The sequence below is a fragment of the Fibroporia radiculosa genome (assembly GCF_000313525.1).
Source record: "Fibroporia radiculosa TFFH 294 genomic supercontigs, scaffold3720, whole genome shotgun sequence".
Lineage (NCBI taxonomy): Eukaryota > Fungi > Basidiomycota > Agaricomycetes > Polyporales > Fibroporiaceae > Fibroporia > Fibroporia radiculosa.
Window position 1 is genome coordinate 28,698 of NW_012133391.1, and position 22,581 is coordinate 51,278.

Genomic DNA, 22,581 nt, shown 5'->3' on the forward strand with positions numbered 1-22,581 from the left:
ATTGTCACTGTTTCACGTGTGGATGAACGCCTAAAGTCTGCCCATTAGAACCTAGCCGTCACATGTGTCATTGCTCTCGAAGTGCTCGTTGATCAAGCCATCTATTTGCACATGAAATAAATCCACCACTATAAACGACATGAAGCACTGTTCGCAACACATTTTGTGAACAAAATTTCGGATCATTGAGAGGGCCTCGAGAATAAGAGACAAGGAATTAAGTTACTTGAATTATGCACTGTACGCTAGCTCATGCAGTATGATACATCGCAAAGAATAGACGTGACTCTAGGTTCGTGCAGAGATGGTTTGAGAGAAGAAATTTGCATCAGAACAACATAAAGAGAAGTGAGAGCAACCAGTGTGAAAGAAGAAAAAAATGTGACCTTAAAAATGCAATATTTAGGATGAAAGCATTCCGAGATCCACAGCACCCTCTGGTGTCTTGAAAATCTCGTCGAAAATTTCCTTCCCATCTGTCGAAAGCGGAGGAAGCTGGTCTGCGACGGCCGACGGATTGTCCCTCGAGGCCTTGATGCGACGAAGACGTTCTCGATTCCAGATTTCCTCCAACGACCCAGCCAAATTCATCAAACCATACAAAAATCCGCGGTCGGGCTGGTCTGGGTAGTGTGGAGGAAACCTGGCGTATATAAGTCCAGTTTCGGGATCGACGTCTGCTTGGTATCCTTTTCCGCTGGTTATTTCCTCCTTCACTTTGGGCTCGTCAGACGGGTACGGTAGCCAGTCCCTGCCGGTCGTAGTGTGGGCAAAGTCGACTAGACGGATCTGCATTTCGCCTCTCTTTCGCCGTCGGCCGCTTCGATCTTCAGCAGGACCAAGCAGGATATCCTCGCTGTGTGTCCGGCGCAAACCAGGACGCTCTTGCTTGTTCTCCGCAGTCCGACTCAGACGGCGCTCGAGCGACTCACCCCGTTTGCTACGGGAAGATGGGTTGTCTAGAACAGAGGCTCTGTATGCTTCTTGCACTTCCTGGTCGCCGTCATAAATCATGAGAAGACTGCAGCCGTAGAACCGGAAGCCTTTCAGACGGTTGACAATTCCTGCGAGCGCATATACTTTCCGCAGAATGACAGGAATTTGATGTACCAACAGCCGCTGGCCATTGTTGAGAAAAGACGCCAAGACGTCCGTAAAGTCCTCTGGGCGGACCTCGCGACCTTGGTATTTGTCTTGGGTCACATATGTTTGAGCGGCGTGGTTCCATACCTTCATATCATCATTGTCAGCTAAGGATCTATCTCGGACCAACAACGGAGAAGTAGTGTACTCCAAGACAGCGGGACCACGTATATGATCGTGGCATTTGCCCGCTCTACACGTTTGAGTACACACGACTATCACTCACCTGCATACCGCAGACACGCACACCTAATGACCTGCTAGTCGTCTTGTCGCACTTCTTCCGCTGACTCTTCTTTTTCGCAGGCGTTGCATCCATGCCATACTGGCGAGTACCCATTTTAAGATCAAGAACACAAGAGCGTTTCAAACGTCCAGTTAGGTCCTCCATGAGAATAAAGTGATTTTGTCGCGTCACGGACGAGTCACGGCCACCAGGCGCTGAGGGGGAACGGTGCGCAGTAGGGGGATGAGGCTCCAACCGGGTCAACGGGTCCGAATACGACAACTGCGGTTTCGGTCGACTTGGACTCCGGCGATGATATCGCGTCGAAAATGAGGACGTCCCCGTGCTTTGTCCAAACGTAGATAGTGCCCCCTCCTCACCACCCCGATCATATTCAAATTCGAACAAATCCTGCGGATTGTCATCTCGAGCCTCCACCTCGGAACATCGGTCGCGACGTATAAGCCGATTCTCGCTCCGCACCCGGCGCAGAGGCTGCGTAGAAATACCCCCTTCTGCCTGACGCAGTCGCTCTACCTGACTCAGCCTCTTCCTCCTGACCTTAGAGATACTGTCGCTCAGGCTTGCGTCTTCAGCTTCACCATCAGCAAGGTCTCCCTCGTCCTCAGCTCGTAAAGAGCACACACTACGCCCGGAACACTGCTTGGAGAATCTCCGCAGAAGCGTACTGAAAACGTGGTCCTTGAATTTGGTATTGACGACAGTGGACCCTGTCCCTCCGAACAAGCCATTCTGGTACGGTGATGGAGAAGTAGAAAGATGGGGCGATCTTTCATGGTCCCTGAAAGCATCCCTCCCTTCAGATATCGACGCGCATATGCGTGGAGAGCTCGTCGGCGTAGCAGATTCGGCCATGGAGAGATTAGATGAGGTTCGTCCTCGGGTCGATGTGTCAGGAGCCGTGTCGGACATGCGATGAGTCCGGGGGGAGATACCTGCAGATGTCGCGAGATCTGGGCTGGAAGCAGTGTATCCGCCAAAATGACGACCCCTGAGGAACCGGTTGATAGGGTGGGGGAACGACGAAGACAATGTGGCCGATTGGGACATAGCTCGGCTTCGCCCACCGCGGAGAAGCCATTGAGGGACAATGTGACGGTTATAATCCAGGGCCACTTCAGGCATTTCTGCCTCCTCCGTATCAGTGTCCCCCTCTTCCTTTTGAGAACCTGTCCTTCCGATCGGGTGAGCAGAAATTCGTGACCTTGGCTCCGAGGCCGCTTTCTGGAGCAAAGGACGAGCCCGGTCATGATGATTGTTTGCATGCTCTCCAGGAGCGCCATTGGATACGCGAGGTACGCGTCGATAGCTAACAAGCATCACACCTAGATAGCGAGGGATAAAGTCCAATAAAGGAGGTGCTTCGCGTTCAACCGCTTCATAAAATAGGTTCTCACGTGAAACTAGGGGCTAAATTCGGCGGAAACAGTGAAGTTGGATATCTCAATCAAAATCGAATAACACACACCTTGCATACTGCGCGCTTGGTAAATTTATAGATAGCGCTATGGCCACCAACCTGATTACGAAATGGCCGTAAGGGAATGTGAGGGAGACCGTCTTGGAACGCGTCGACGTCTAGAGGTATATCCCCATGACTAGAATGTGTCATCACCTGCGGTCCCAACTCTATATCGTCATACTGAGACAAAAGGACCCGCTGGTGATGCTCTTCTTCCTCGTCACTCCCATGTCGAACCAGAGGCTGCGGAAGGGGACTCAACCGTGAAGGTGAAAGGGGAAATGGAGAAGACGCCTCGGTAGTTGACGATGTAGTGATGGAAGCTGTATCCCATGCACTTTCGTCATCGGTCGACCACGGAGAAAATGAAGCAAGATCAGAAACAATTGTCGGTGGGTATGATGCGGTAAAGTCAATGCCAACCAGGGGCGCAGGAGACCGTGATCGACTACTCGAACCAACTCGACCAAGCGGATGTAAAATGTCATGGTCAGCATGCGAGCTAGGCAATGCCGCTGCTCGTTCGCCGGGGGATGGTAAAGGGTGAAGCAAATGGGAGTGACTGATCGAAGAAGAAAGGTCACGATCAACTGAGGAGAGGAAAATGTGGTCATGATAGGTGATATGCTGTAGTGTAAAGTAGTACACACCTGGCGCTCTAATAACCCCAGCTTGCGGAGTATCGTCCTGCCAGACACTCCAATCTCGCGATCGGCCTCGGTCTTCGAGGACCGAGTTTCTCCACTGTACCAAGTCGCTGGATACATTGAAAACGGATTCACGAACGGACGGTCGACGAGGCAGGTTTTCGCGAGCGCTCGTGTTTGAACTCGTGCTGTCTCGTGTCCTCGCTCTCTCCAAACCAGTCATGCTTTTCTCTCGTCGAATGGCAGCTATCTCGCGATCAGGCCAGTCTGAGCGTTTGACAAACTGAAACTCGGCCGCGGCCATTTTATCCATGGCTTGCGAGGGGCCTGGCTTCCGTCTCGAAGCGGACGACATGGCCCTCGGACGCTCGAACACATTGACCTCCTCATCTGAAGGGGAGGCCACAGATTCCTTGAATAAATCCAAGGAAGCAGCAACCTTGCGTCCGATGCCCGTGGTGGAAGAGGAGGTGGGGCGTGCAGCGCCAGGAGAACTAGGTGCTGAGGAAGAGGAAGAAGGGGAGAGAGGCCTCCGAGAAGGCATCCAAGCCGATGAGGGAGCAGGCATATCAAGCAAGGGTTCAGATGACATACGTGAAGGGGGGAGGGTCAAGGCGCGGTCCGATGGACGGCGGATGGGTCGCTTACGGGGTTTATGTTGCGACAATGGATGGCCTTGCTTTGTCTCTGTGCCAGAGCCGCTGGAGTCGGTATGACTATCATCGGGCCATTTGGGGGCAGGATTAGACTTTGAAGTGGTGCGACGGGGACCAGGCGATAGACGAAAGAGACGGTCCTTTGACGGACGGGGGGAGGAAGGAGCGGTGACTGTGGCGGAAGTGGCAGGGGACGAGGGCGGAGAGAGAGGGTCTGAGCGGGAAGTGGGAGAGCGGAGGAGGCTCATATATGCCCTCCGGAGAATGAGGCCGCAGGGGTGGGATCCGCGGAGGTAAGTGGTGGTAGGAAGCAAGAGGCGAGGAGAGGGGGACCTGGGGGGTGAAGAGGGAAAGATGGGAGGACGGCAGATGGCCGCAGAGAGTTACGTAGATCAGGTCTGTAAGGATGATATGGGAGGCGACAGCGAGGAGCGGGCGGTCGTGGAGAAATGAAAGTTGGCTGGTGGGAGTGACGATATTGGACCGGACGACCCAAACACGTGGGTCCCACCCAGGCCAGCCTGCTGACTCAGCACCCGCCCACCAACCAGAGCGAGCGTCGCGCGTCATGAGTCGAAGCACGTTCGAACCCTGGCCAGGGATCCTCGCCTCCCAACCGTCCGCTCACAGGCTCTTCCCCGCAAATGAGAGCAGACACGGGCTCTCTCTCTCCGCTCCCATCGTCCTCTCGCACCAGCAACGTCCCGGTCGGTATCTTCGTCTTTCAACAATGAGTACTTTCACCTTGCGCGCCTCCTCCGTCGATGAATTACGTCACTAGATAAGCTTTATTTTCATCCACACACCAGCTGCGCCCTCACCAGCGCGTTCCAAACCATATCCTACTTACACAACCCGGCCAGACACGGCATGTGATGGCTTTGCTTTCGACCACTGCTGCGGCCAAGCTGCGCTTGTAGACATACACGCTCCGTCGTCGGATTCCACAAACGTGCAGGCCAAAAAGTGTCGCCCGAGCTCGGAATTCACACCATCCGGACATAGCCACCTATTGCCAATGTTGGACAGATTGTCCGTTACCAAGCACTGAGTACTGAGCACGCTCCAACGTACAAACGTTCAATGCGCCATCCTCGAACCCCGGACGATCACCGAGAGCAACGGCGACCGGTGAACGGAAATTTGCAACAGACGCATCGACCGGCCTTCTCTGTTCGGCTGCAGACCTTAGGACCGTCATATAAGATGGCAATGCCCGATGATATAATACGCGATAACAACGATACAGATAATGCAGAATACGCAGACTTTCGTCCATTTTCGACACTAGTATCCCCGGCCCCGACCTCTGTTACACGTAAGTATCTCCCGCGACGAACAAAGAGAGCAACTCACCTGCCCCGCGCCCGATATGGGCTATAGCCGTACGATCCCCCTCCTCTGTACCCCCCACGATAGCCCCCACGATAGCCACCCCGACCCCGGCCCCGGTTGAACCCCGGTATATTAGTACGTTTGGCGGTAACCTGGCCAAAGCGTCAGTTGAGCCTCATGACTTGTCCAAAACGCTCACTTTGATCAGCCGTCCACGGAAAAGGGAGTTGTCCATTGCCAACGCGGCATCAACGTGTTCAGCTTCTCCGAATTCAACGTACGCAAAACTACAGACTATCGTCAGTCGTGCGCCTCTCGAGTGGTCAGGAGGTGTACATACCCTTTTGGATGACCTGTAAATTTGTCACAAAGAATAGTTACTCGATTGATTACACCGCAAGCTTGGAAGTGCATCTGAATCTCCTCCGGTGTAGCAGCATAATCAACCTATATCGACCAATTGGTCGGCGCTCCGTGAAAAGGTACAACATATATGTAGCGACGTACGTTGCCCACAAATATACTCCTACTGTCTGCCGCAGCCTTGTCGTCCTCCGTTTCCATTGGCACGCTGGTGTCACCATCTGTAGCGGATCCATTTTCGGCTTTTTCTGCCTCGGCCTGCATCTCTCGCAGCTTGTTCGCTTCCTTCTCCATCTCTTCCACGCGCTGTTTCATGGCCAGGATTTCCTACATGTCAAAATTGAGCAGCCGCATGTGCATACATTCCCAACGCTCTGGCATGTAAGCACAAGTGACGCACCTTGGTGTCGTCTTCCTCTCCATCGTCAATGGTCGGGTCGGCGGCTGCATTTGAAGGCACTGTTGCTGCAGTTTCGCTCATGGCGAGGTCAATTGGCCACTAGAGGTTGAACGAGGAGCAAGCACTGCGTCAAGGGCGCGAGTGTGACAAGTGCGGGTGTGACCCCCACGTGATCCAAGTCAAATCACCGCCGCAAGTGGCGCGGCGCTTACCGTGGTGGCTAGCCACAGACGCGTCCGCGGCGTCGCAATCGAGGACTCAAGAACTGCCTTATCATCGACGCACTTCACACCTCAGCCTACCTCGAGTCATCTAAGATACATCATATAGGAAAAATGAATAGACTTGTGGGGGGGAGCGGAGAGTTTCATGGGTGTAGGGGGAGGCACAGTTTCTCGAGAGGCCCAACGAAAGTGAGTTAGAGAATTGGACAACTGCAGCGACATCTCTTTCAAGCTGGCGGTGCTCATCTATGAAGCCTCGACAAAGCAGAAGATCTATGCAGAAGAAAGAAGCCAGAGAAAGCGATACCGTTCCTTCTCAAAGCGCTGGAGGATCCAAACAATCTCGATGCCGCTGTGCAAATGGCATTCCTCATGCCCAACCTCGACATGTCTGTCAGCGTGCTCGATGGAGCAGCGCAGCGAGGTAGGAGCATTTGAGGGCTAGTTTAAGCTTTGCTAACATAAAATCAAGGCCGTGAGCACATGGTGCGCATCTTTGGGCCACAAGCATTCGACGATGAGGGTAGCACAGTCGGGCACTTCTGGGGCCTCATCGAGACACGTCCGTATATGCGTGTCCTTCAGGCACTAGTCAGAACCACCTTCGAGAAGAAAGATTACGCGAGATCGGCGTACGTCCCGACCTTATCCTGCCTTCTTCAGCCATCTCACTCAATCACGTCTTTCAACTCAATAGGGACACCATCATAGAGACGCTGCGACTCTGCCCCGGAGACAACATGGGCCAGCGCGAATGGCTCGGTTCCATACTCTTGAAGGCGGGCCGTCCCGCCGACGCGTTGTCCTTCATTCAAGCTTGGCTACAGCCCGATGTTGTACGGACGGGAAATCCCCCTCCTCGCGGCGGCTGCGCTTTCCCGCCTCCGTCACAGAAACCATTCACCCAGCAGCAGGTGGACAATGTGGATTACTGGGAAGGCGCCTTCGCTTACACGGGAGCACTCGCTGTGTTCAAGTTATGGGGTGATTGCGAGCTTGCGAGACAGTTCTTGTTCATAGCAGCCAAAATAAATCCCCATGTGCTGCAGAAGATCCTGGCGAGAATTGACCAGCCGAGTGAGTGTGATGTACCGTTGCTCATCATCGAGACTGATTCCCCCGATTTTTAGGTGGTCTCAATAACCTCCCGCGCAGCATGAATGGCCCAGAATCGGCGCACGACTTCCTGTGGCTCACTCAAGATCTTTGGGCCTGGACGGACAGTTGTCTGGAAGCCAAGCAATATGTCCTGAAGACATGCTCTAGGGGGGGATATGGGCACCGTGAAGAAACTGTTGCTCAATATAAGCGCTGCAGTGGCTGTAAAGAGGGAGTGTATTGCAGCCCAGTATGTCAAAAGGAAGACTGGAAGACGCATAAGCCGAGTGAGTTCACGACCCAAGCTGCTTCTGTCTCCCTGAGTAAACGTTGATTCTTGCCTGACAGAATGTCTTGAGCATCGTCGAACAAAAGAGATGCTCCGAGCTATGACCATGGGCACAAAACCGCGCCCAGTAGTTTGAGCCCACAACAACTACGGACCTTGCCGAAATGGACTAGTGACGCATTACATTCTGGAATACCTTGACCACAGTGTTTCTTGTAGAAGTATATTAACCATTACATACTTTGGTTTATCTGCAGAATTGTACTTGATCGTGTTACCGAGATTACAATGAATGCAATGAAAGGACGTGTACTATGTTACAAGCATGACACAAGTTATAAATATACAGGCTAAAGCGATGACAAGGGCGCGAAGAGACACCAGAACAAAGCAAGACAAGGATATATTCCCAGAATACTGATGCAAAGACTGTGACAGATGGATAATTTAGCTAGCAAGATGAGACGGTGCGGGTATGCATGACAACGTTCAACAGAAACATTTTGGGAGCGACGGGAATGCAGGCATATGCAGATAGGAAGACGATACTGTGGAACAAGTACGGACGAAGAAAAACAACCACCAAAACAATAACTAGAAGAGCAAACCTCGATCAAGTGACATTTAATCAATCCAACCAATCATAGAATGCATCGCCCAGACCGAGCTCGGGGCTCTGATTTTCCATGGTAAACTCGTGGCCCTCATTCCCTTCAACGGCCCGAGGTGTGACAGGCGGAGAGATCCATTCTTTCTCTTCTGGTCCTACCCCAAAGCCAGACGGACTGGTGGGTGCTTTTGGACGCGCCTCCCAGTGCATTCCAGACAGCTCGAAAACTGTAAGCGCTGATAAAGACGCTAGGGTAGCTGCGATACGCGTGTATAAAGTCTACGGATAGAGACAACAGCAATCAGCACATGACATACCCCGCCAAGAATAAATTGAAATACACACCATATCCGGGGCGTCCCAGAATGCAGACGTTGTCATTACCCTGAGACAGACAAGCCCTGGGTACGCGAGCGCAAGGGCTTCGAGCAACGGTGCAGGAGTTTCACTGGTGATCGCGCTGAAGACCTGCACTTGCTCTCGCCGTTTTATGCCCCCGTCAGAATCCGAGTTCTTCGGAGCCGGATATGGATAGAGATTCAACTCTATTTCTCGCGCGTTCGGAGCGCCCGAGGGCTGGGGTATGTCTTCGAGCCTGAGATCGCCCGAGAGGTAGATAGTCGAAACTGGACGAGAAGCAAGGAGGGGGAGGAGTGACGCAGGACCCGTGTACGATTCCAATAAAGGAATGTGCGTGTCTGGGAGGTTCTGGCAGCTGGGAAGGGCTGGCTCGGAAATCTGCAGCGAACGCAGAGCTGGGGTGCGACCCAGGAAAGCAGATACATGCATGTCCAGCGGGAATGAGCATGTGAACTGCTCCAGTTGGGATAACTGGAACTGTGCGCTGGGGCTGGATAAGACCCAGCTTGCGTTCGAATCTACGAGAAGCTCTAGCGAGACGAGGTGGGACATATGACCTAATGCCGACCGAAGCAGGACGTAAAATGGCCGGAAGGCAAAGTCTGCGTCATCGAGAGTGAGTGCGAATGAGTGAACAAGGGCTGCGAGGTCCGGTCGGCGAGCAAGGGTCTGCACGATCGGGAGGGTGCGTGCGTAGGCAGATACGGATAAGGTGCGATATAGTTGCCGAGTAGCACATGCATTGAACGTTGTGCATGTGAGCGCAAGGGTCGCGAGGGTGGCTGGGTTGGAAGCGAGAGGCTCGCAGATAGCGTCGAGCAGTTCGATGGGGAGAGATGAGAGAGACATTGCAGGGGGCTCGGGGGTATAGAAGGCGGACGGCTGGTTTATAGTTGACAGAAAAACGCAAGGAGCAAAACAGGAAGGGCGAAGATCATTAAATAGGGTTGGGCTGGTCGATCCTGGGATGAATGGACAAGGGAGACTGGAGGGTGCCGTCCTGCCTGACGGATGTTGCCTGCTGACGGAGGTCCGTCGTTAGAAGAGCCTGAGGGGGGGAGAGGCAGGAGAGTGCGGAATTGCCCACATGTGGTTGGCCGAGACGATGAGAGCGAGCCCTGAGGCAGAGAAGGCGTCTTGAATGCTCTTATAAGGTCGAGCTAAAGAGGCACCTACTGTGAAGACGTCACGTGCGCGCGTCTCTGCGCCTTCTGCTGCTTGCACTCCGCCCCTCATGTCACCGTCCTTCGTCTTCTCCAGACTTGACTCGTTCCCGTTAGCCTCCTCCCCGCATCCTCTCTCGCCATATACATCGCGATCAGTGTCATGTTTCTCTAACGCCTCCGTATGACGTCCCGCCCACACTCCTGCCTTGCGTCTGCCTGTTGGCGGCCCACTCGCGTCCATCGATTTCCATCATATCGTCCTGCTCTCTGATCTGCTACTCATCAGCATGAGACCCTGCACTGCAGCTTTCTTGAAACCCGCACACTCGGTCAAGTCAGTGACAATGCCGTACCTGTCTCGTCTCGCACATGGGAACTCCATTCAGCTACTGCCGGGGCTCACTAGAACGGAACAAACTGACAAGACCGTTTCTCATACGGGGACAGCGCTAGAGGACATCCAACCGCGAGTCGACCCCTGTCCATGTTTGCTGGATAGATGGGTTATCACCGTGCAGGCATCATGAAGCGCTGGTAGACGCGGTCTCGGGTCTATGGCTGTCGTAGTGTATGACCAATGCAGGTACGACGAGGCGGGGTACGAGCACCAGATACTGTTGAATTATGTACTGTGGACCGTGATGGGCCTTGCGGATGTTCGCTACCTCCTCTTCGATCGGTCAGTTGTTTATAACCTCGGAAAGTGTCCGAGTGATACACGCTCATTACTTCTACTGGTAATTCGGACGTTGTAAGAACAAGATTGAGCGTTCACTTCGAAGTCAGATGGTGCTTGCCTCACCTCCATCTCATTTGTCCATTCAGTTCACGCGGCCACTGCGCAAAACAGCGCCAGAGAGCGTAACTCGTAACTCGTCGCGTGATGTGACACGCGTGACATTCAGGCGATTTGTCACTTCGAACCCAAACCTGACACGGTGACACCTACGGTAGCCATTGCCCGTATGCAACGCTCATTCTTTCAGCAATGCGCAAGGGCGCTGTCCACAGCTGCCCAGCCCTACCCATTCTCAACTGCGGCTAAGATTCCCCCACCACCAGCAAATCCACTCCCAGAATCTCTGCGTCAAGGCAAAGGCCTCATGCAATACCTCACACAGACACTACCCAGCCCGGAGAAGCAAAACCTCCTCTCCACTTACTTTTCCAGACGACATCCTCTGCGGGTCCTCCCCGGTTCAGTGCTTACGGTAACGCTAGGACACGCGCCCACAACGTTCTCCGGCGTATTAATGTCTGTGCGCCGGCGCGGGCTGGACACGTCGTTTGTGCTGCGCAACGTGATCAACCGTACGGGGGTGGAGATGCAATTCTTTGTAAGCTCCCCGCATCTGAGGAACATCAAGGTCCTGCAGCGTGCGGGTGGAGGGGGCGGCAAGGCGGGCAGGCGGATGCGCAGGGCCAAGTTATTCTACCTGAGGGATTCTCCGGAGAAGATGACCGCGATTTCAGCCGGCGTCCGCGGGTAGGCGGGAATGGCGGAAAGGTGCGTGTCCAAACGGCTGCAGCACTTTACACGCGTCTCATGAGCCTGTTGTTACAGTGTCAAGCTGGAGCTGCGCGTGAGAGAGGCAGCCATGTCGGGCAAACCGCGGCTCGCCAGAATCACAGGGAGCTGGCAAAGATTTCACGGGGACGGGGTTGAGGCGGGCTCGTCGCATACTGAACCGACGCTATCTTACGATCGTAGCGATGAGCTTCAATGCATGTTCTCAGCCGCATTTTGTGATGCACCCAGCCCACATGTATCGATCTGTCGCTCCAACACGCGCGAAAGCGATATTGCCTTGCTCCATCTGGAAGCTGCCCCAGTTTCAAAGCGACCCTATTCTCACAGTGACACAGAGCTATTCGGGGGTGTAAACAGAGTTGGGAGAAGATGTGCTTCGACGCATTGAGAGTCTTGTATGGGGGAATGGAGTGAGACAAGCGATCCGATTGTCGCTGGGACATTGTCAACTGACAAGAGCTTTCACGTAAGGGATGGTCGCGAGACCAGGCGAGGACGTCCTATGGGCTTCGCATGGTTTGATCGATAAACGAGGAGGTCAATATTGGCCAGTCCGTATGAGGCAAGTAAAGTAGGTTTGATGCTTCGTGCCATTCAGCGGACGCTAGAACGGCAACTTCGGATACACGCCCTGCGGCGTTGCAAGGGGGTGTTACTATTCGTGGCAGACGGCCGCAGCGGCCTACACACGGAGATTGACAATTGTACGTGAGGCTGGCGTCGAGGGCGATAAGTGAATTGAGAAGGCCAGCGTGCCGCCTTCCGATTCATCCGATGAGTTGATAGAGTGTGCAACGAGGCGGTCAACTGGACGCACAACGGGTCCGCTGGTACACCTTCGCAAGCACATCTCCGAGCCCGTAGATTGGCATGGGGAGCCCAAAGTGGCGAGACAGCGCAGGAGTGTGACTCTCGTACCGAGCAGACCGACGGCGACGAGCACGGCGTCCGTGGCCCCGGTGGAGCACCCAAGAGCTGGCTGCAGCGCAAACGCCATCGGGCCATGGCTACTACCGCGCGCAGCGGCAGACGATGACGATGAATAATGGCGGCGAGGACGCAAGCCCGTCGGGCAGCCCAAACAGGCAAGCCCGGCGAAAGAGGCATCGGAGAGCGGTGTGACAATGGGCTGAGTCACGTATGTGACAGGCTGTGTGCGCGTGTGACAGGGGCACGGCTGCGTACGCCGGAGTCCGATCGCTGCACAAGATCTGTTCTTGCCTCTCTCCCTCATACTTAAGTCTCCCGCCCGCCATGTCCGATGGTCCTCCAATCCCCTCCTCAACCGACAATCCACTCATGGTCACTCACACCCATCAGTCCAAGAAGAAGCGCATCGACGACCAGCACATCCCCGTCGACGTCGGCCTTAAGCCCGTGCAGCTGCAGCGAAGGCGTGTCTGGCGAGCATGTGAATCTTGCAGGTCCGTCCCTGGCTCTCTATATCCCCGCGGTTATTCCTGATCACCCCCTCCTCCCCAGACGCAAGAAGATCAAGTGCGACGGCAACGAGCCCACCTGCTCGCAGTGTCTAGCATCAAAGTCCCAGTGTACCTGGCTCCAGACGAAGGACAGAGCGGCCCTGAGCAGACAGTAAGCGCACCACTCCGATCTTAGCTTCTCAGCCTGACCCTCCTCCCTAGCTATGTCCAAGAGCTCGAAGCTCGACTATTGCACATGGAAACTCTCTTCCAGCAAGTCACCCCCATCCTCGAACAGGTAGGGACAGGCGGTCCCGACATGACTAACGCCGCTCTCCCTGCCACAATCTCTGACTCGGGCGCTCATCCTTCCAACCTTCTCCAATCCGTCCTCCCTCAAATCCGAGAGATTTCGCGAGCGAGTAGCGGTGACAGTCTATCTGGGACATCACCTACTACACCTATCAAGGTCGAGGACGACATCTTTGAGTCGTTCGGTCAGCTCGCTCTCGATGAACATGGCCACACGCGTTGGATCGGCGGCTCCTCCACCATGTCCCTCATCCAGTCCTTCCGTGCTATTACATCTTCTCCTCTTCACCGTGTCTCTCCGATGGAGGAAGACCCGTCTGCTCCAGGGCCGAGCGTGAACAAATTGTACTTTCCTGCATCAGTTTTCTTTGGCAAAGTGCGCGTCCTCCCCAGGGCGGAAGAAGTCGAATACCCAGAACGTGATCTCGCTGACAAGTTGGTGAGTGCCAAACGTTGGACATGAATTACATGCGGGCTTACCAGCCTTCTCCAGGTTGAGAGCTACTTTGCCAAGTTCCACTTTTTGTTGCCTGTCATCGACAGGCCGTCCTTCATGCAACAATATACCCATCTCATGGACCATAAAGACGACGTTGCACTAGCAAGGAGGCAGACGGCTTTCATTGCTCTAGTTTGCGCTGTCTTCGCAGTTTCCGCGAGATTCGTCAACGATCCCCGTTTATCAAGAGGGGAGAATCTGGACGATGGCGGGATGGGCATGGTCTATTATGAACGGTGCGCTCCATCAATGTTGCGGGTTCTTGGCTTGTATTGACAGTCGATCCCAGGGCCCTTATTTTGCATTATATTAGTCATGCATCTAGTCAGCTCGAACATGTACAGTGCTTTACGCTATTGTCTTCCTTCCTTTGCTCTGTGAACTGCTTGCCTCAAGCCTGGTTGCTTGTTGGACAGGCTGTGCGGATTGCGCAGGACATAGGTCTTCATGTACGTCAACTGTTGTTTCTCGCGAATTCAGCTTGTCTCATATGTATATAGCGCTCTTGTCGACGACTTCTCATCCCTTCGATCGAGAAAGAGACCCGCAGAAAGGCCTGGTGGGGCGTGTACACATTGGATAGGATGCTGGCGCTTGCACTCGGTCGCCCACTTGCTATCGAGGACGCGGATTGCGATGTCGAACTGCCAATTGAGGTTGACGATGAACAACTTCCCGAATACTTTGCCGGGGCAACGATGTCTCAACAGGCGCCGTCACTCATGAAGGGATTCGTCGAGCTTACGCTGCTATTCCAGTTAGCAGGACAGGTTCTCCGCCAAGTCTACGCTCTCGACAAGTGCCGAGACAATCTCGAGCAAGAGAAGCGCGCCGAGCTGCAACGCGCAGTGGAGTCCTTGGACAATTCCCTCGCAAGGTGGTGTGACGAGTTGCCCGCCGTGTTCAAATCATGTCCTGCGACTGAGAAGCAAGTTTCTATGGGTGCTGTCTTGTGCAGCCACTACTATTCCATTCTCACCACCTTGCATCGTAATTTCCTTCCGGTCAGACACGACCAGCCTGTAGCTCCACAGTCGACAGCGAAAGCTGTTACAACTGCGCGCGCCTGCATCCGATTGGCACCTGCTATCAAGAACGTTGTCCCTCCCAGCCATCATCTTGCGTTCTTCATCCAGAATCTCTTCAGCTCCGCTGTCATCATTCTACTCTGTGCCATGCACGCGCCTGATATATCCGCCTCCCAGGCTGCCATGGACGAAGCGACCAGCTGCTTGTCTATCCTTGAATCGTGGGAAGGACATTGGCCGGGCGCCCGGAAGTGTAAAGAGCTTCTAGAGGACCTCACCGCGACTGCGCGCGAAGCGATGAAGCGCAACGCCAATGGCCAGAACGGCAGTGTTCGATCTTCTATGAGCTCGCATTCAATGTCGCCTGCTGCACTCCCGGAAGGGCGCGTGTCGACGGTGATACCCATGCCTGTTACCGAAAGGCTAATCAAGGCAAGGCCTAGGCGGAATCGATCGAGAGATCCCCGTTTTTCCCCTCATCACTCTGTTTCTGGCTTGCAATTCCGGGCTGATTGTGAGTTGCATTTTATTTTGGCTTTTTTTAATTTTACCTAGCTCACAACATATCCAGCGCAAAGGGCTAGGTCGACATCTCGCAAACGACCTCATGACGACGATCTAGTCCATGACGCCAACCAGGCCGTATACGGTGCACTCTCCACCTCATACCCTGGACGGTCAAACCTCAGTTCGCACAGCTCTCCTGCGTCAGCGAACAGCCACCCGTCGCCACCAGGCCCTCCTTTGGAGTTCTCTAACGAGCCGAGCCCCCGCATGGGACCAGCGCCCTCCTGCGGTCCTCTCAATATACCACAAGCGCCAGCCGTTGCAATACCCCAGTCTCATTTCGACTACGATTTTGGATTGTCCCAGAGCCCATCAGATGGATGGAGCGTGTCAGACGGACAGGCGAATGGGCTGAAGTTCTTCCCTTCCGGGGCGCAGCAATTGCAGAGTCCCTATTCTCCGACATCGTATGTCCCTCAGCAATCGGCGGGGATTGATCCAAATTACTTAGGATATGATGGGAATGCCACCGATCCCGCTATGTTCGGTATGCCTGGATCCTCGCCGCCGTCCGCTGGATTTGGTGCTCCCGGCCTGCCCTTTCGAGGACTCGACTTTATCCGCAACTATAACCCCAGCGGATACTCTGTAGGCCTCGATCAGGAGTGGAACACCTTTGACCCCAGTACGTTTGGATTCGATCCTGAGATTCCGTTCACTCTTGGGGACGCGGTGTTAGACGGACAGCAATGGAAGAACGGACAGTAAGGCTTTTTCACGTATTTCACGACCGTGCTACGTTTATCTACACTACTAATAGTATGACTTTCTTACGTTCTGGAAACATACTAGTCTCTGTATTGACCCTGCTTTCGCTGTGTATTACCATGCTCTCCATACCTTAGTACTTGTCCCTGATACTAGTTTATAGCTGTACTGTATATGCCCTGGTGATGCTGAGCAATCAGTGATATGTAGCTTTGCCGCTGTGAAATCACATTCGACTTGGAATAACCGAATCCAGACGTAAACTCCGGTGCTCATGATTAAGTAGAACGACCGACCTGGCCTCCGGACCAACTTGTATATCAAGGTTCGGACAGTCACTCGCTGCAGGGCACTTTCTCCGCATTCTCTACCGTGATTGAATATGGCGTCTCACCCTGTCGCTCAGTACACTTCGCCGTCAGCATGGGCAATGGTGTGTATTCTGGTCTATCTGTGCTTTCCCAGCTGACAGATGGCCAGGTCGAGGACAAGTTCTCGCCATACGCGAAGGAGACCCTCGCAAAGCTCATCACCTTCGTCCACGTAAGTAACACTCTCCCCTGTTTCTGCCTTGACACTTCACAGTGCGTTCCAATCAGGAGGAGGTTCTGCCGGCCGCGAAGCTTGCGCATGCTCAGCTGCCGCCCGACCCAGAAGCGAGATGGAAGACCGTGATCCCTGTCACAGCAGAACTCAAGGTGAAGGCTCGCAAGTTGGGCCTGTGGAACCTCTTCCTGAGCAAGGCCCACTACCCTGAATATGGAACGCCCCTCACAAATCTCGAGGTACGAACCTGGGCAGAAGTGCAGGAGAGCGGCTGTTCTAACGTCGTGTGTCCAGTATGCCCTGATGGCTGAGATTCTGGGGCGAGGTGGCCAGATGGCATCCGAAGCTGTGAACTGCTCTGCACCAGACACGGGGAATATGGGTGAGTGGACACGTTCCTTGGTGCAGTTTTGGTGCTCCAACTGGTGTGCAGAGGTCCTCGCTAGATATGGGTCCCCAGAACAGCAGAAGAAGTGGCTTGTCCCTCTCTTGAATGGCGAAACTCGCTCGGCCTTCTCCATGACTGAGAGGTTCAGTAGGTTCCAGCTTTAGTTTGTATAAATGATGGTGTTCGACGTGATGTGCGCCAGTTGCTTCCTCAGACGCAACTAACATTCGAACAAGCATACGACAAGAGGGCGACGAAATTGTCATAAACGGACACAAATGGTTTGCGGTCGCCGTTGTCACAAGTCTCATAAGTCATTCTGACACTCATGGCCATTGCAGGTACATCAGCGGCGCAGGTGACCCACGCTGCGCGCTGCATCTCGTTCTAGGAAAGAGCGACCCTGACAATTCCGATCGTTATCGACAACAGAGCATTGTCATCGTGCCTGCAAATGCACCTGGAGTGAAGGTCATCCGGCCAATGCAAGTCTTCGGGTACGATGATGCGCCAGAGGGGCATTGCGAGATCATCTACGAGAATGTGCGCGTTCCCCTGAGCAATCTCGTTCTCGGCTGGGGCAAGGGCTTCGAGGTGCGCGTTATCTGAATGTTTCCATCGCGTGGCTCATTGTTCTCAGATAATCCAAGGTCGCTTGGGGTGTGTGCTAGCCTGATAGCGTATCCAAATTGGATGATTAATGGTCTACACATAGACCCGGACGCATTCACCACTGCATGCGATCCATCGGGGCAGCTCAGTATGCGCTGGACTTGATGATCCAACGTGTGACAGATCCTGCCAAGAAGACATTTGGCAAGTACTTGTACGAACACGGTGAGCTTCCTGTTCCCTTTCTGGTACCGGGCTCATACAGGAATCTAGGAACCGTCGTATCCGAGATTGCCCACTCTCGTGCAGAAATCGAGTCGGCGAGGCTGCTTGTTCTGAGTGCAGCCCTACAGGTACAATGCGAATCTTCATTGCCTTACTTACATCGGTCTCAACATCATCGTAACAGATCGACAAGGCTAAGGCCAAGGGGGCCCTCAAGGAGATCGGTATCGCCAAGGTATTCGACATCTGTCATTCTGCGAAGGACTCTGATAGATGACTCCTCCTAAGTTCGTCGTGCCTTCGATGGCATTGCGAGTCGTAGACCGCGCTATGCAGGCATATGGAGCGGAAGGTCTCAGTCAGGACACGCCGCTCGCAGGAATGTATGCCAACCTGCGAACTCTGCGGATAGCCGATGTAAGTGAGCACCGATCCTCCTCGCTAGTGGTTACTAACACATTCATAGGGACCTGATGCTGTACGTTCCCTTTCATTGATTACTGAGCGTGTCGCGCATATATGGTACTCTACAGGTGCACATCCAGCAGATTGGGCAACGGGAATTGAAGCGTGCGCCCGAGATCTCGAAGAGAAACGCCGACATCAAGAAGAGAGAGAAATTGCTGCTGGAAAAGCACGGCGTGAAAGCCTCGCTTTAGGTTCATGTACATTTCGCGCATTTCTGGATGGACTGTTATGCTTTAGTATACATACATCGACTGCCATACAGACCTCCAAAAACTCTTACTAGGCTGACACCCTTGCTACAATGAGTATATTCTCCTGCTCTATAGCTTGAACTCTATGTGAGATCTGCCTGTGGGACACATTATACAGCCTATTTCTTCTTGACTCAGACTGGGAGATTGAATGCCACCATAGTATGTAGTAGGTACCACCTTCCATTATCGAAAAGGTTCGCCAAAGTATAAGGTCACGTGATCTACGTGATCTGTAGGCCGGAGTGACAACAGGTTGGAAAGTGGAATTGCTGCAGCTATCCTTGCGCCTCACCATGTCTGCCGCGAGTCTACTGCGATGCATTACAAGGCCAGCCGGCTGTTCTCGACATGTCTCACTAGGGTCGCGGTCACTATCTCAGAAGTCTAAGAAAGCCGGGCCTGCCCTCCCGAAAAACAAAATGCGTGCGCTGGTCTCGCTCTACCATGAAGCCGACAGCTTCATTGCCCCCCACCGCCTCCTCTCCGAGATCGACGCCGCATTCTTGCCGTTCGACAGCGTGTACAATGCGCGGACAGAGGAGGAGCCGTACAAGACCATCGAAAGTCAGGCGAGGCAGAGACGGGCGCTCCCCAAGATCGGCCAGTCCACGGTCGTGGCTCCGGTGTCTGAGCAGCAGGGCAGGGACTGGAGCGAGCAGAGGAGCGGGCCGGAGAGGATGATCATTGAGGCGCTGTATGGCGTCGATGGACGGGGGCTTCCGGGGCTCGAAGCACTGGAGGAAGAGCATGAGCGGATACAGGAACACTTGAGAAGAGATCGTACGGCGCAGCAGTGAGTTCTCTGTGTGCACATTGGAAGCAGCTGCCTTATGAAGTTATTTTCACGGGCGTAGATGAGTTGCTTCGCCTAGGCGGATTGCAGCAGGCAGAGAGGCGGAGCAGGTGCTGCCTCTAAAGCGTCTGCTTGACGCTCACCTTGTTCGCCTTGTTGTCTTCGTTGCTCACTCTGGGATGTTGTCGGGCATCACGATCGCTACAGGCTAGACTAATCATAATCATTTGGAGGTCTTACTCTGGCCTATATACGCTTAAAAATGGTCTCCTGAGACAGCTGCTCTCAACGCGAAATTGGGACAATGATAGAAAAATCTAGGCGACAGGCAGAAGCAGATAACAACCTTACGATAAATTCACTGCCCACCAGAATGCTCCAATATTTGATTCAACGTGGTGGCTGCACCATATCGTCTCTGTTCCTTCTGGATCAATAAATGCACACTGGACGGTCAAATGAACAATGTATGTGTACGACTAAATTTGGAGTCAACTAGAGCCTGGCCTTTGCTTCAGCTTCGTCAATGATGACGCTGGAAGGTCGTGTTTCCCTTGCGCATGCCTCCAAAAGATCTCGGTAGAGATCGCGCTGGAAAGTGAGTGTCAGCTCGTGTCGTGTCAAAACAAACAGGGCATATCACCTTGATGGTACCCCACGAGCCCTCTCTGGCCATGCCACTCACGGATTCACCGACTTCTTGCGCTTTGGCAATGACAGCCTCCGTGTCGCCTTTCACTGTGTAGTCGATGATGCCCGCTTCGAGGGCCTCCGATGGGGTGAAGCGATGGCCTTCGAGAGCAATCTTGCGGTGCACACGGGCATCCGTGACCTTGATACGCGTGATTGCGGCGAGCGACAGTGGCCAACCGGAGCCGAAGTGCACCTAAGGGGCATTTAGCCGGGCATGGGCGGCTGACGAGGGAGGAAATACCAACTTCGTTCATACACATCCAGGCGCGGCGGCTACTGCCATCGGTCATAACGCGGTAATCGCAGCAGAGGGCAAGGCACATGGCACCAGCGAAACAATGGCCGTTGATCGCAGCCACAGTGGGGACTAGGTAAATGATACATTAGTGACTCATTGGAAAGATAGACGCGTACTTACTAGGGAAAGCGATGAGTCGGCGATAGCAAGGGTTCATGATAACTTGACATGATTATCAATATGCCAGGAGGTAATGGTGAGAGGGCAGAGACGCACTGGGGAAGAAACTAATCCTGTAAGCTGGATCATTCATGATATTGTCGTAGTCAAGACCTATAGGTTTGTAAGCTGACACGTCCCAGATATGTTTATGAATCCACGCACCATTGCTGAAGAATTTGTCTTGACCTCGTTTGCCTACAATGACGAGGGTGCCCTTGCCGCCTTCCTTGTCCTTATTTGCCTTTGCGATGCGCCAGTCTTGACGCCAATGCCGCTCTACGGCGTCCAAAGCAGGCATGAAAGCATGGTTTATAAAGTGATCAGTGAAACGGCTGTCCTCGCCATTGTGCATCTCCAGCACCCAGGTCGTCGCCGTGGCTGTGGGAAGTAGCAGGACAGGATACAAGGGAGCAGGAGAGGCGCTTACGGTGGGTGACGGTGACGAGGGGATTGTCTGAGGGGAAGCGTTGAGGATAGGACATGTCAGGCCAAGAGAGAGGGGATGGATGATGGCGAAACAAAAGAGAGGGTGAGCATAAAGCAGTTGGGGACCTTGGGCAGCCCAAGGGCACCGAGCCATCACCCGCGCTCGATCGTTCACATGAGTTGCGTCAGCATGTGATTGCAACCCACCGGCCTCTCACTGCCTCTCCATCCCGAGGCGAACCCGACATTGCTCGCAGCGACGACATTGCATGAGGGATTGGGACAAGAGTGACTCTGGACTCTCTACCGTCAATAACGTGTTAGCCGACAACGAAACACGCTCGTCGGTTTCCTTCTCGCCTTTTACGGTTAGCACTCCACCAACACGCCGCGCTCGGTTCGGTGAAACGATGATTGGGTTGATTTGAAGAAAAAGAAGAAAAAAAGGAGTCTACATGGCGTAAACGTATACACTTTCGATGCAGTCACAGTATATAAAATCAAATAATGAGTCATACCCACCCAATGAAGGGCTGCATTTCGCATAGCATTTCAACGTTCACACCACACGAGCTACACTACTGGTACCCAGTCACTGTATATAATAATGGACCTGCAAGCCTGTCACTTGAAGATACAACACGGCTTACACCGATCCCACATTGGATCAACATAGAATGCGTCAGCGCGCCATGACTCTGCAGAAAGCCCTCGTCCTGACCCATTAAATGGCGCTGCACTTTTCGGAAGCACCGATAGACCGATCATACGGTAAATATGCATAACAAGAGGTGTGCCCGGGACCACAGCTCTCAAAGATGTAGCAAGTATTATAGTAAGGGACAGCACTCAGACAAAACGCAGGCGACGAGTTGTGGTAGATCGAGATTCGAGGGCTGTGTGCGCGTGACCTCTGCAAACTTCGATGCCCGCACCAAGCCCGCACGACTCAGAGTTGCTCCCGTGCCTTTTCCATACACACTGCGCATACAAAACCGTCAGACACCCTCGCCTCCAGCCCTCCATCTAGCTGTCCCTTCCATCCTCACATTCCCAAATGGCAAAATCGACTCGATCCAAGGTCAAGCGGCACTTCCGCGCAAAGAAGCGGACAGAGGGTGTCTACGCCGCCGTCGAGGCTGCGCGGCTGAACCGTCTGCACAACAAACTGAAGGTCCTCACGACGCGCGACGGCGAAGAGGACGCCCATTTCCCGGAGGAGGCCGCCGACGAGCAGGGTGCGGAGCAGCTAGGTTGGTCGTGGTTCGCACATTTCGGGCTGTATGACCCGGCGGATGTCACGCCAGAATGCCTGCACGCTCTAGATGCGCTCGTGCACAGGACGGTGCCCGCCGCCTCGAGCGGGAGCAGCGCGCTGAGACGCCGTGCTGGGAGCGACGGGGCGCACGCCTCGCGCGCGGGTGGTAGAGAGTACGCCGATGCGCAGTTCGGTCATCTGTTCCCGAGCCCTCCTCGCCTCGACGTCGGTTCTGGAGCGATGGCTGATCCCTGAATTTCTCTAGTTGGTGCGCATATGGAAGAGGACCCGGCAGACGGGCCAGGTTCGTACCCCACAACGCGTCTGTACCGCATCAGCTCACGCATCTCTTATTCACCCACACCACTATCCATTTGCACCACATAAACCAC

The 22,581-nt window shown here is 53.9% G+C and overlaps 11 protein-coding genes across 11 annotated transcripts; 6 read left to right on the top strand and 5 right to left on the bottom strand.

The window, feature by feature from the left end:
- Positions 1–402: 402 nt before the first annotated feature.
- On the bottom strand, positions 403–4,403 carry FIBRA_04931 (uncharacterized protein; the record flags this gene model as incomplete). Its single annotated transcript, XM_012326712.1, has 3 exons — positions 403–1,230; positions 1,370–2,800; positions 2,859–4,403. The coding sequence occupies 3 exons, from the start codon at positions 4,401–4,403 to the stop codon at positions 403–405; spliced, it is 3,804 nt and encodes a 1,267-aa protein (XP_012182102.1).
- Positions 4,404–5,164: 761 nt separating this feature from the next.
- Positions 5,165–6,334, bottom strand: FIBRA_04932 (uncharacterized protein; the record flags this gene model as incomplete). The annotated part of the gene is made up of 6 exons (XM_012326713.1): positions 5,165–5,342; positions 5,512–5,642; positions 5,690–5,777; positions 5,831–5,937; positions 5,998–6,180; positions 6,254–6,334. 6 exons carry the CDS (start codon positions 6,332–6,334, stop codon positions 5,165–5,167), a joined length of 768 nt encoding a protein of 255 aa, XP_012182103.1.
- Positions 6,335–6,622: 288 nt separating this feature from the next.
- FIBRA_04933 (uncharacterized protein) lies at positions 6,623–7,607 on the top strand (the record flags this gene model as incomplete). Its single annotated transcript, XM_012326714.1, has 4 exons — positions 6,623–6,666; positions 6,732–6,901; positions 6,950–7,109; positions 7,175–7,607. 4 exons carry the CDS (start codon positions 6,623–6,625, stop codon positions 7,605–7,607), a joined length of 807 nt encoding a protein of 268 aa, XP_012182104.1.
- An 885-nt stretch (positions 7,608–8,492) lies between these two features.
- On the bottom strand, positions 8,493–9,683 carry FIBRA_04934 (uncharacterized protein; the record flags this gene model as incomplete). Its single annotated transcript, XM_012326715.1, has 2 exons — positions 8,493–8,753; positions 8,820–9,683. The coding sequence occupies 2 exons, from the start codon at positions 9,681–9,683 to the stop codon at positions 8,493–8,495; spliced, it is 1,125 nt and encodes a 374-aa protein (XP_012182105.1).
- A 38-nt stretch (positions 9,684–9,721) lies between these two features.
- FIBRA_04935 (uncharacterized protein) lies at positions 9,722–10,241 on the bottom strand (the record flags this gene model as incomplete). Its single annotated transcript, XM_012326716.1, has 2 exons — positions 9,722–9,952; positions 10,011–10,241. The coding sequence occupies 2 exons, from the start codon at positions 10,239–10,241 to the stop codon at positions 9,722–9,724; spliced, it is 462 nt and encodes a 153-aa protein (XP_012182106.1).
- A 400-nt stretch (positions 10,242–10,641) lies between these two features.
- Positions 10,642–11,490, top strand: FIBRA_04936 (uncharacterized protein; the record flags this gene model as incomplete). The annotated part of the gene is made up of 3 exons (XM_012326717.1): positions 10,642–10,737; positions 10,787–10,938; positions 10,998–11,490. 3 exons carry the CDS (start codon positions 10,642–10,644, stop codon positions 11,488–11,490), a joined length of 741 nt encoding a protein of 246 aa, XP_012182107.1.
- Positions 11,491–12,785: 1,295 nt separating this feature from the next.
- FIBRA_04937 (uncharacterized protein) lies at positions 12,786–16,066 on the top strand (the record flags this gene model as incomplete). The annotated part of the gene is made up of 7 exons (XM_012326718.1): positions 12,786–12,955; positions 13,014–13,124; positions 13,175–13,703; positions 13,758–13,999; positions 14,053–14,212; positions 14,264–15,305; positions 15,363–16,066. 7 exons carry the CDS (start codon positions 12,786–12,788, stop codon positions 16,064–16,066), a joined length of 2,958 nt encoding a protein of 985 aa, XP_012182108.1.
- A 382-nt stretch (positions 16,067–16,448) lies between these two features.
- Positions 16,449–18,496, top strand: FIBRA_04938 (uncharacterized protein; the record flags this gene model as incomplete). Its single annotated transcript, XM_012326719.1, has 14 exons — positions 16,449–16,499; positions 16,547–16,609; positions 16,666–16,851; positions 16,907–16,994; positions 17,046–17,147; positions 17,203–17,281; positions 17,342–17,594; positions 17,641–17,660; positions 17,716–17,837; positions 17,886–17,965; positions 18,022–18,072; positions 18,126–18,254; positions 18,304–18,315; positions 18,371–18,496. The coding sequence occupies 14 exons, from the start codon at positions 16,449–16,451 to the stop codon at positions 18,494–18,496; spliced, it is 1,362 nt and encodes a 453-aa protein (XP_012182109.1).
- Positions 18,497–18,852: 356 nt separating this feature from the next.
- FIBRA_04939 (uncharacterized protein) lies at positions 18,853–19,564 on the top strand (the record flags this gene model as incomplete). The annotated part of the gene is made up of 2 exons (XM_012326720.1): positions 18,853–19,352; positions 19,432–19,564. The coding sequence occupies 2 exons, from the start codon at positions 18,853–18,855 to the stop codon at positions 19,562–19,564; spliced, it is 633 nt and encodes a 210-aa protein (XP_012182110.1).
- A 283-nt stretch (positions 19,565–19,847) lies between these two features.
- Positions 19,848–20,987, bottom strand: FIBRA_04940 (uncharacterized protein; the record flags this gene model as incomplete). Its single annotated transcript, XM_012326721.1, has 7 exons — positions 19,848–19,943; positions 19,996–20,238; positions 20,291–20,412; positions 20,464–20,505; positions 20,560–20,616; positions 20,668–20,883; positions 20,933–20,987. 7 exons carry the CDS (start codon positions 20,985–20,987, stop codon positions 19,848–19,850), a joined length of 831 nt encoding a protein of 276 aa, XP_012182111.1.
- Positions 20,988–21,988: 1,001 nt separating this feature from the next.
- Positions 21,989–22,444, top strand: FIBRA_04941 (uncharacterized protein; the record flags this gene model as incomplete). The annotated part of the gene is made up of 1 exon (XM_012326722.1): positions 21,989–22,444. The coding sequence occupies one exon, from the start codon at positions 21,989–21,991 to the stop codon at positions 22,442–22,444; it is 456 nt and encodes a 151-aa protein (XP_012182112.1).
- Between the last annotated feature and the right edge of the window lie 137 nt (positions 22,445–22,581).